The sequence below is a fragment of the Antechinus flavipes genome, chromosome 4 (assembly GCF_016432865.1).
Source record: "Antechinus flavipes isolate AdamAnt ecotype Samford, QLD, Australia chromosome 4, AdamAnt_v2, whole genome shotgun sequence".
Classification (NCBI taxonomy): Eukaryota; Metazoa; Chordata; class Mammalia; order Dasyuromorphia; family Dasyuridae; genus Antechinus; species Antechinus flavipes.
In genome coordinates this window covers 296,660,716-296,673,115 of record NC_067401.1, presented here as the reverse complement: position 1 = coordinate 296,673,115, position 12,400 = coordinate 296,660,716, and the positions used below count along the sequence as shown (strand labels likewise).

The 12,400-nt window shown below is 33.6% G+C and overlaps 1 protein-coding gene across 1 annotated transcript in view; it reads right to left on the bottom strand.

The window, feature by feature from the left end:
* The window catches only part of RFX6 (regulatory factor X6), a 69,899-nt gene that overhangs the window by 40,014 nt on the left and 17,485 nt on the right, over positions 1–12,400 (bottom strand). Inside the window, exons 5-6 of the mRNA XM_051996729.1 lie at positions 4,164–4,241; positions 1,118–1,145 (exon numbers count right to left, since the gene is read on the bottom strand). Coding sequence (XP_051852689.1) covers positions 1,118–1,145; positions 4,164–4,241 — 106 coding nt within the window. The remainder of the gene's footprint in view (positions 1–1,117; positions 1,146–4,163; positions 4,242–12,400) is intronic.

Below are 12,400 nucleotides of genomic sequence, written 5' to 3'. Positions count from 1 at the left end.
CTCAGTAAACATAGATAAAGCACTAAATTTTAAAAATATATTTAAGCTTAAAATCTGAATAGATGCAAACATTATGCTGTGTGAAATCCCATATTGAGTAATTTTTCCATTTTAACAATTGTTTATCAACACACAAAGTTTATTTCATTGATAAAAAGGGCAATCTGGGGAGTTTTATTATATAATGACCCATTAAATATATTTTTAAAAAGCTTTGGTGAAAAGAAATTGGTTCTCTTCAGAGGATCGGGGGTTCATTTCATTTGATTTTATTTTTTGAGATAACAGACTTGCATCATTTCACTGTCCTAATGGGATTTCATAATTCTCAGTTCTAGATTGGTTCAGGGACCACATTGCCACCCACTCTTAGTTCTACAGCACCTGTTTCTAATGGCTCTTTAACCTCAGGATAATGAGAGCATTATTATCTGCCTAATTAGCCATGCAGTCTCTAATGGCAGATTAACTGGTTTAGATAAAGATAGTTTGCTGATATGTTGTTCCACAGGAAAAATACTAACCAAAGAAAAGTGGTACAACATACCAGAGATAAGCAGCATTTGTGATTTTCAGTAATTATTTAAATGGTCATTTTATGAGCACAATTTATATTCAACCTTGTTGTTTTAAGGCTTTTCCTTTTGTTTTAGTGAGAATACACAGGGGGTTTGTTTTAAAAATCTTTAAATATTTTATCTAAGATAGGGTTCTTAACCTTTTGTGTGTATTGAACTCTTTGGCAGCCTAGTGAAGCCTATGAACTCCTCACCTTCTTTACAGAATCATATTTTTTAATAATTGTTGGAAAGGTTAAATTTCACTTTGAGGTAGTTTCTCATCCAGTTTCATGAATCCCTGAAAATTTATCCAGAAGTCCTTTGGTGTATTATAAGTTAAAGAAGCCCTGATCTAAAGTATAGATAATTAGAAGATTAACTCTTCAAGAGGCTGTGTAATTGAATCATGAAAACAAAATTTGCCCACATAAAAGAAACTGAGGTTTTCTGTTATCCAAAACACCAAGAATTTTTGAAATTCTGAATTATCTTACTAATATTGTTCAGAAACTAAGGTTTGTAGAAAAATATGAAATTCATTTAAAAGAAATGCTTACCTCATTCTTCAACTTGCTTCCAGAAAACCTTGAAAAATCAATACATTTTCCATTAGTCCCAAAAGAATATTATAGTTCTAGCATTAGGGAAAAATACTTAGGGAGCCGAGTGACTTCATGTCAAACCTGAGAAAATATACAAGGTCATACAGAAGTAGCTCTTTGAATATCTCCTCAAAAGGAGTCAAGCTCTTTTCCTTAATTTATTCAGAGACATATTATCAAAGAGACATTTGAGGAAAGGTATGACGAGATGAGATTAATAGAAGTTGCATGAGGATTCAAGTATAGGAATCTCAAGAAACTTTTCACATGGATCTAAGGAGTTTCTGGAAACAACAACAACAATAACAAAAATTTCATAAATTATTTGCTATATCAAATGATAACACATAAATATTAACATATTACATGTTGGGGTTCAGGTCAAACTCCACTTCTTACCTGAGTTCTCCTCTGATCCTTTCCCTAGCTGCTAATGCCTCCCTCAAAATTAGGAATGGAGAGTTGGAACAAGCATTTAATAAACACCTACTATGTGCCACACACTGTCCTAAGTCTTTACAAATATGATTATTTCATTTGATTCTCACAACAACCTTTTAAGAAGAAACTGAACCAAGTTAAATGGCTTATCTAAAATCACATAACTATTAAAGCTGAGATTTGAACTCAGGTCTTTCTGGCTTCCACTCTCTTAGATTATCTTGTATTTGCTTAGTTATACTTTTATGTATCTATGTACAAGCTCCCAATTGAATCTTCAAAGAGCAGTGACTGCTTAATTAATTGCAAAATATTGGAGTTAATACATAATTAGTTCTCAACAAATGCTTATCAATGTATCATTATAATGCATGAAAACACTAAAAATGAAAAACTGAGCACTTGAAGCAATAACAAAATCAAAAGTGCATTTTAATGAGCTATTCTTCTTTACTTTCAATTTCATCATATTTGGCATTAGAATTTCATTAATAATAATAATAAGTAATATACTAGATTTCAGTTGCACCTTTTCTCTGTAGAGCTCAAAGAGCTTTCACATAGGTATTATAGATGTTTTTATTGTTTCATTAATCAACAAGCATTTATTAAGAACCTACTGTGTTCCAAGTGTTGTGCTAGTGGTCAGAGATACAAAAATAAAAAATTAAAATAATCTCTACTCTCAAGGAGTTTTCAATGATCCTCACAATGACCTTGAGAAGTATATATTTTCACCACTTTGAGACAAAAATGACATAGAGTGTGGCAACCAACAAGTCACTAGAAGAGTTTGGAAAAACCCAATTCTAATAATTCTAGTCTAAGATCCTTTCCATAAGATGTACTACCTTCACCGCATTCATCCCTGTCTCTTTGGCAAGTAGATACTACATTTTAAGCATATTTAAATTTAATTTAATTTAATAACTTTTTATTTATTTGTATTAATTAATTAAACAAATAACCAGAAACCAGAAAATTAATTAAATAAATTAGAATTAAATTAAATTAAGCATATAAAATAAATATATTATTTATATACTTCCATTTGGCCACTTCTATGATAAAGTCTTGTTCTTATCCGTAAAAGTCAATTAGTAAACTGAAAAAAACTGAAAAAAATTGATTTTTATTGGTTTTTCTCCTAATAAGAATAAGTTTGCTCCTTAAAAGTTGTACTGTAATACAGTCTCAGATGCAAATCCCACCTTAGACATTCATAAATTCTGTGACCCTGGACAAATTCAGGTTATTTCTAAGAGTCTTAGTTTCCTCATTCACAAAATAAGGATATCTGTTTTCCTCAGAATTGTTATAAAGCAGAGGTAGGGACTAGACCTATGATTTCATTAATATAAGGAACTACATAATTAATTTAAGGGACTATTGATGAGGAAGTCCATTTACCACTTCCAATAGGTACCAATTTCTGAAATTTATAATTTTATCAATTGCCTAAGTAAGCAATTCTGAGAGGTTACTGAGAGGTTAAGTGTATAAGATCATACAGCTATCCCAGGCAGAACTTAAACCTAGGTTTTCCTACTTCTGAATATAGTTTTCTGTTTACTCTGACATGCTGCCCTTTACCTCATGCTGTTACAAAGAAAGTGCTCTAAAAACTTTAAGGAGCTATATACAAATTCAAGTTTACTCATTCAAAAGCTGGGTATTATTCATTGGTGCTACTAGCTACCACATCTATTTAATTATTCCCCTCCTTTAGGATCATCAAAAACAATTATTTAGCCCTAGAATTATGATAAGCTAGCAATATGTTCTGTTAGCTACATGTCCAACACTCTTTTAACTCCAGGCATACATAGTGATGAGAGGCAACATAGCATAGCAGACTGGGGTCTTGGAATCAAGAAGTCTTCCATGTTAGTCTTGCCTTGTTTACATACATATTTTCTGTAAAGTCAATTTACCTCTCAGTAACTCAAGCATTTCTCTAAAAATCAAAATTGAGAAATCTTTCCTCATCTACATGTGTCAAAGGGAGATCACAAGTCTGTGAAAAAATGTATCAATTATTAGCGTTCGTCATGTTCAAAGCACTGTGCTAGTTGCTAGGGTACAAAGAGGAAGAATAAAACAATCTTTACGCTTAATAACTTTGGCTGAATCATAGCATGCAGAAGGGAGAATAAGGGCTAATGAAACTGGAAAGAGAAGTCAGCTTGTGGAAAGCTTTAGCTATCCTTTAAGCAAATATAATTTCTCCTCTTTTTATCACTGATATCTTTCAAATAAAAGATCTCAGACTAGCCAGCAAACATTGATTTAAATTGAATCCTGCCCCCCTCCTCTTTTTTTCATCTTTCTAAGAACCAGTTAGTTTCTAAATACTTTCTCAGCAATTCATCTTTTTAAGTGCCAAGGAGAGAGAATTTGACAAACACAAAGGTCTAGATGAAGTTAAAAATCTCTCCTGAGATTTACAAGAAAACAAATTCAGTGAGTATAAATGGATAAAGAAGCATATTCAGGAGGCATCATTGCTAATTTGGAGAAAGATGAAAGCAAGCCAAAAGTGTCTCTGAACCATACATACCTTGTCAGACCCTTCCCAGAGTAGACAGAGTGATAATATGCACTGCTCTCTTTGATGCCGATTCCATAATAGTGATACCTAGCATGGAAGAGAAAAGAAACAACAGGGAGTTCAGCAGCAACTTGGTGAAAGACCTACAAAAGAAAGCTCAAAATAATAAATATTAACCTTATTTCTAGATTTTCTTGTCATCCTTTCATTAATCAATATATCAATGTGCTAATATAATAAATACAATACTTTCCCCAGAAGTTGATATTTAAATACCCAAACACAAAATATTTTGTAGGACTAATGAATCAGCATTTTTGCCTTCACCTTGACTCTGTACCATACCCCTCAATATTTGTGTTTTGGGCAATCTAAATTAAGACTGGGGCTCTTCAATCTGGAATTATGCCCAAAAAGTTATCAAACTGTGCATACCCTTTGATCCAGCAGTGTTTCTATTGGGCTTATACCCCAAAGAGATACTAAAAAAAGGTGCCAAAATGTTGGTAGCAGCCCTGTTTGTAGTGGCTAGAAACTGGAAAATGAATGGATGCCCATCAATTGGAGAATGGCTGGGTAAATTGTGGTATATGAATGTTATGGAATATTATTGTTCTGTAAGAAATGACCAACAGGATGAATACAGAGAGGCTTGGAGAGACCTACATGGACTGATGCTAAGTGAGATGAGCAGAACCAGGAAATCATTATACACTTCGACAACGATATTGTATGAGGATGTATTCTGATGGAAGTGGATTTCTATGACAAAGAGACCTAACTGAGTTCCAATGGATAAATGTTGGACAGAAACAGCTACACCCAAAGAAGGAACACTGGGAAACGAATGTGAACTATTTGCATTTTTGGTTTTCTTCCCGAGTTATTTTTACCTTCTGAATCCAATTCTCCCTGTGCAACAGGAGAACTGTTTGGTTCTGCAAATATGTATTATATCTAGGATATACTGCAACATATTTAACATATATAGGACTGCTTGCCATCGTGGGGGGGGGGGTGGAGGGAGGGAGGGGAAAAAATGAAACATAAGAGAGTTCAAGGGATAATGTTGTAAAAAATTACCCTGGCATGGATTCTGTCAATACAAAGTTATTATTAAATAAAATAAAATTTAAAAAAAAAAAAGGAAAAAAAAAAAAAGACTGGGGCTCTTCCACTGTAAAAGTAACGTATGTGAATGTCCTGAAGCTGCCAAATCACAGGCTTAGCACCCCATGCTGTGTGATTTATGGGACAGGGTGAGACTTTTTGCTTATACACATTGCAATGAGAAAAAAAGAAGGAAGGAAGGGAAGAAGGGAGGAAGGGAAGAAAGGAGGAAGGGAGAGAGGAAGGAAGGAAGAAAGGAAGGAAGGAAGGGAGGAAGGAAGGGAGGAAGGAAGGAAGGAAGGAAGGAAGGAAGGAAGGAAGGAAGGAAGGAAGGAAGGAAGGAAGGAAGGAAGAAGGAAGGAAGGAAGGAGGAAGATTAATTGAAAACTGCTTCATTCTAGAAAATGTAAAATTAAAAATATAGAAGGGACGAAAATATCATGACATGGGGAAATAACTGACATTTCAGGAGAATATATGCCATATGGTGGAACGGTAAAAGATCTTCACTTTAAGTGAGGAAATAAGGACAAGCTTATTTTTCTGTAAAGCTCAGCTCAAATTTTTATAGAATAAAATAGAAGAGGTTTCTTTCTATGCTGAAAATCAACAACAGCAGACAATTAGAGAAGTGGCCATCAGAATGTGAAACAAAAGTGTCAGATAGATAATGAGCTCTTAGATGAATCCTTATGTCCATGCTCGTTATTCTCTTCCCAACTCTGGCCACATCTATTAACATCCTGTACATATAAGTAGATATGAGATCTTGATCCAAAGTGCCTACAAATACTAAATCATTGGTATTCGTAATCTCAAATTTTGTGACACTTTTTCCAAGCTTAAATTTCTTGGCTTCTATATCATCCCAGAGTTCTGAAAATAAGTTTTTCCATTCCTAATGTAGATTTCAGACACAAGCAATAAAAGTAACAATCTGTTTAGCTGTGATCTTTTAGTATCATCAATATCCTTCTCCAGAAATGATGACCATAATGATTTGCATTTACAGTATGTTTCATCTTGCAAGTTCCAAAAATCCTTTACAAGTTGGATAAATGCATTAAAATCACAGCAATCATTTCCTCCACCAAAAAGGCAATATGTTTGTTGCTTTGATAAAAGGTAATCACATCTGAATAGACAATGGTATTATGTCCATGCTCAGTGCTCTCCAAGGAAGCATAGATTTAATTTAATGAAATTAGAACTTGAGAATAGAAAACTGTGATGATGATAAACACAATAAAATCATAAATTAATTCATTCCAAATCACATGTTTAGGAAATTTTCATTAAAATACAGAGAGTATAGATAAGCATGTCCTTGAATTAAGAAATGCTTCTAAATGCTTGTAAAGTTCATGAAATACCTAATGATCTCCTATATCCTCTTAAGCTTTCTGCAAATATATATATAATTTGGGAAAAAGAATTTTTAGGTCACCTATTTATATACATAAAGAAAGAGTGTGTTCAAACATGAGAATAAAATGTAAACATTGTATTATTCATCAAGAATTGTTTTCAATAAAGAACTTTAGATCAGGAGAGGGCGGGGGGGGGGGACCTTAAAATTCAACAAGTCTAAGTTCATTTTAAAGTAAGGAAACTATAGAGATAAAATGACCATCAAGATAACACACAAACTATTAAGGGACAGAGTTACTACAAGTCCATCTTGTCATCTGAATCCCAATACTTTTCTCACTATGCCATACTGTCTAAATTTGATGACTTCCTACTCAAATTCATTTTAATAAAAATGATTTCAGAACCCCTATGAGTATGATTTTTGTCTGAAAGAAAAAGTGATTTTAAGAGATAATTATGAAAAACTGAGGGGAATGAAGAAACATTGACTAAATGACTAAATTTTAAGAATAAATGTGAAATTTGAGAGGCCAGAGTATTTGATATAAATAGCCTCAGTTCCTCTGAAAAATATAACTCTTCAATTAGATTTAAATTTTATTTTATTTAATAATAACTTTGTATTGACAGAATCCATGCCAGGGTAATTTTTTACAACATTATCCCTTGCACTCGCTTATGTTTCATTTAACTCTTCAATTAAAAAAATAGAAGACGCTAAGATTTGTTTCATGTTTATAGACAGAAAAGATTTTTATTTTTAAAAATTAAGATTTATTTTTAAAACTGCAAGGATATAGAGAAGGAAAATTGAGAAATGCGAGTAAAAGACAAAGCTCAACTTTAAACTATTGAACACATTGTTTATCAATAACAGAAAATGGTATGGAAAGAAACTGGCACAATTATGAAAATTGTGCAGAAAATAGTTGTCTTAGCAGATATGAACAAGAGAAAAAATAGAGAACATAAACAAATCAGCAGGTTTTATAACAATAATGACCTCATTCACAAGGTATTTTACAGGGATGTTTTTTTCAGGTAGCCATCTCTATCAGAAAAACTAAATAAAAATATATTAATTTTCCTTTTTGTGATTTAACAATCAAGTACGAGGAATATAATGCTATTTATAAGTAGGAAAGAATAAATAGAATAAGTCACAAATAAAAATAGAATTTACATTCTAACTTCAAATTCTTTGCAGATTCCTCAATATGCTATATTGGCACATGTATACAAGAGACATCTGTAGATATGTAATAGCTATTTCTTGAAGAAAATGAATATTAAGTTATACCTAGCAAGCAAATATTGTCCTTTGTTTGTGATTGTTTTTTCCCTCTTTTTTCACTCCTTATCCCTAACATTTGATGACATCTTGAATTATCTTGAGACATCTCAAGGTGACTCCTTGAGAGTCCATACAAACCATGTTTGGAACACATTACCTTCTGAATTCTATCTTTGTTTTGTTCTATTTCTATTTCATCCTGCTATAGGAGACAGGGAGAAAAATTCATTAAAAGTGGACATTTTCAATGTTTCTCACAATGAACTCAAATAATCACAATTAAAGCTTTATTGCTGAGAAAATAGGATATTAAATCACATTTTCCAAATTGTTAAGTTTTTGTTCATTTTTCCAGGTGTATTTGAAGGTAAGAAAAAATGTTCTCTCAATCCAGAAGCTCCATGTGACCCTGAAGAAGGCTGTTGTCACCTAATTTTATCTTGATGGGAAACACCTTTCTTTTTGTCTTGATCTAAACCTATGATTTCATTGGTGTGGAAAATTTCCCCATATGTAGATTGATAACTTATCCATAACATCATTTCAGAATATGACTAGGACATTGGGCGGTTAAGTAACTTGTTCAGGACTACATAAGCAATATGTATCAGAGACACGGCTTGAACATAGAACTTAGTGGTTCAAAGGAGGGTTCCCGGTCCACTGAAATACAGTTACATCTCTTCTCTATAGTGCAACTAAATATACCATGGCTCCTTGAGGCCAAGGACTGTAAATTAGTCTTCTTTGTAACTCTCTTGGTTCCATACTTAAAACCTGCAGCATAAGATATTTTTATTGAATTTAATTGAATTCATCTGGCATGATTGAGTCCAGTAAAGATAATCTTACAGACTTCCATCACCTACATCTTCATCATTGAGCAAAATGTACCATGATTCTTTTTCTTTAAAAACAAACATCAAGGTCACTTGTGAAGTAGAAGTACTCTCCAGTTATTTCAGTCTCAGTTGAAAATGAAGATGTCAGGTTTCAATCATGTATTATTCACACAGAGTTTGGCTCATTTCAACTGTATCCATCAATCACTAAAATTTAAAAATTGCTCTGTGTGGATTGAATTTGAATTCTGGACTTTTGCACAGAAACATATCCAAAATCAGGCACCTAAAATAGCATATAATTGATACATGAATATTTAGATCTAGAAATTGTTAATAGAAATGCAAATTTTTACATAAATCCACATATAAACTTAGATTATTTCATGCAGATCCTTTTTAGGAAATAGTAAAAATGTAAATTGACCTCCAAGATGTGTTGATTTTCAGTGAAAAATCTGTGAAAACATATGGATCAGAATTGTCACTGAGGAGAAGCTTGGATGGTTTGGGATCTGCACCATTAGAGGGAATCTTTAAAGCACGGGAGTAGTCTAGAAAAAACACTCGCTTCTTAGAAGTGCTGCAAGTAATGCAGAAAGAAGGTTCCATAGTAATTATTATTTATTGCATGCTAATAAAGGTGCCAAATTGATTTTCAGTTAATGAGCTGGTGCTTATCAAAACCGGAAGTAGGACTTGTCTCTTTACTGGAAAACCAATAAATTTTCTTGTCTAGCTCATTACTCTAGGCCCATGTTATATCCTGCATGTACAATTTAAAATACAACTCTTCTGAGTAAAGATTCCCATGTCTAACAATGCTTCCATCCTGTGTTACCAGCTTTTATTTTTAAAAAGAAGATAATAAAATCTTTTAAAGTCCTGGAATTAACCAGAGGCAGCTCCATTCTGCAAAGATGTCTGCCCAAGATAGGACAAATTAGGACAGTCAATTTAGATTATTTAAATCATTGGTCATATATTCACAATGTTAGAACAGGAAGGGAAAGAGAAAAATAGCTAGTTTAACCCCTTCATTTTTTAGAGAAAGAAAACTGAGAAACAGAAAATTCAGGCTCCAATCCAGTGCTTTTTCTCACTATGCCAATAACTTCTTAAACAAAGAGGGTCTGTATTTTGTCATAAAAAGTGAAGACAGGTTACTTTATACATGTACTTTAGGTAAGGAAAAATAATAATGAGACATAAATGGCTGGATTTTTTTGAAGCTTTAAAATGCAAGGATTTTTTTTAGAAAAATAAATGAAATTATTAAATCTAAATTTTGCTCTTTTGATTAAAAACTGTATCTGATAATTTTTTTAAATTTTCTTAAGAACTTGGAAGTGCCACAATATTTCTTTTCCTTTCTAATCAGTATGTAGGTTTCCTGTAACATATGCTCACATAGAGTTAGTGGCCCTGATTTCTGTTTACATTATACAAATGATAACTGATAAGGAAATGATGGGATTAAGCTGTTTAAGGGATTTGCAATAACTTGCTATGATAAGGCCAGCTGCCATATCAGTTTTATTAACCCACTAAATCACTGCTAATAAATAAGATAATAGCGTTTATTCATTGTGTCAGAAAGTTAGGTCTTGCCTGACAAAGGTCAAAAGAAATTAAAATGTAATCTTCAATTAATCTATTGTCTGCCTTTAATCTGTAGAATGGGCCCAAAATTTGCTGACAAGAGAATTTTCAAGGCAAGGACTAAAGAATAGAGCTATACCTACATTTTTGTTGGATATTTGTCAATTTAATTTAACTCAATTCAGTAGATACTTATGAAGTATCTAATATGTGTAAAGCACTTTGCTAAGTGATAAGATACAAAGATAAAAATATTAGAATATTGGGCTTCAAGGAGTTTATGGTTTATTTTTGAGAAGAGATGAAGTAATGCAGTGGAGATACAATAGAAAATTAGGTGTGTGTGGTCTGGGAGATAGGGGTGATAAAGAATAGATCCAAACAAAGTTATCTAGAAAAATCTGAACAGAGATAGAACACTTTCAGATTATAGAAGCAAGCAAAATCCACCATCTTCTGTGTTCTCATTATGTCATTATCATCATATGATGGCAGAGAATACATAAGTTCTCTGAGCCTTATCAATAAAATGACTAAAATGGAATAACTGACTGTAAGGTCCCTTCCAGCTCTAAATATGTTTTAAAAATCAATCAGTAAACATTTATTAAGCACCCACTATGTACCAGATACTGTGCTAAGCACTGAGGATACAAAAAGAGGATAATGACAATTCCTGTCCTCAAGGAGCTCAAGTCTACTGAGGGAGAAAATAAACACATATATACAAGCAAATTAATTCAGGATAAACAGGAATAATTAACAGAGGGAAGGCATTAGAATGAAGAGAAGTTTGGAAAGACTTCCCTTATAGGAGATTTTAGTGGGGCCTCCAAGGCAGCCAAGGAAGTTAAAAGGTAGATTTGAGGAGGGAAGGTATTCCAGGAATGGAAATGATCAAAGAAAATGACCAAAGCTGCGAGCCGGAGTGTTGAATAGCAGAAGGTCAATGTTTCTGTATTGAAGAATACATGATGGGGAATAACACGTAAGAAGACTGGAAAGGTAGGAGGGGGTCAATCTATAAAGAGTCTTGAATGACAAGAAAAGGATTTTATACTTGATTCTGGAGGATAGGGGAATGCTGTTCATCAACATTATTTTTAAAAGCATTAATAAATCATAAAGGTCTGCATGTTGGGTGGCTTATAAAAAAAATCTAGCATTGATAGGCCTAGTTACTGCCTTTCAGAGCTTAAAAGTTAAGCCATGCAAATATAACCATGTATAAAACATAAAATAAAAACTTTCTTCCCCAAAATAATTTGTTATATATAAAATGCCAAAAAGCAGAGTCAAAACCACTCTGGGGAAACTGGAAGTATTTGGAGATAGCTAGGTGCAAGTGGGAGATTTATATTCCACCTCCATCTAGGTATATTTCCCTTTACCATATGGGTTGCTATTATTAGTACAAGATCCCTAATTATAGTCCTGATATAAAAAATGACAAAAACATTATGAATTGACTTTTGATCAAAGCATCTATAATACGTGTGATCGTCTATGGAGATCCCTTCAGAGGGAAGAATTTGACTGCATGCCCTATAGTAAATGTAACTAACAATGTACCAGAGATAGATGCTGGAACTATAATTTCATTGGTTTATGAAAGCCCAAATGGATAAATTTTTCTGCTGATTCTGCTTAGCACATTCTTTTCATCTTATAGCCTTAAAAGATTGCTTAAAGCAGGGATCCTCAAACTACAGCCCGCTGGCCAGATGCAGCCCGCTGAGGACCTTTATGCGGCCCGCCGGGTTATGGCAAAATCAGACCAGAAGTGACATTCGACCTAAACTCGCATTAGCAATGCACACTTCCGGCACGGGGCTGAGGTAGCAAAGACAGAGTGTGAGGTGATACCGAGGTGAGGTGAGTTCCCAGACCGGGGTGTGTGGTGTGGGGAAGGGAGAGAGATGCAGAAGACAGAGGACTGACAGCCTGCGGCCTTGTACAGTAATGGCAGCCACCACAACAGACAGGCGCGGGGGATGTACAGTGCATGCTGTGCACGTCACAGT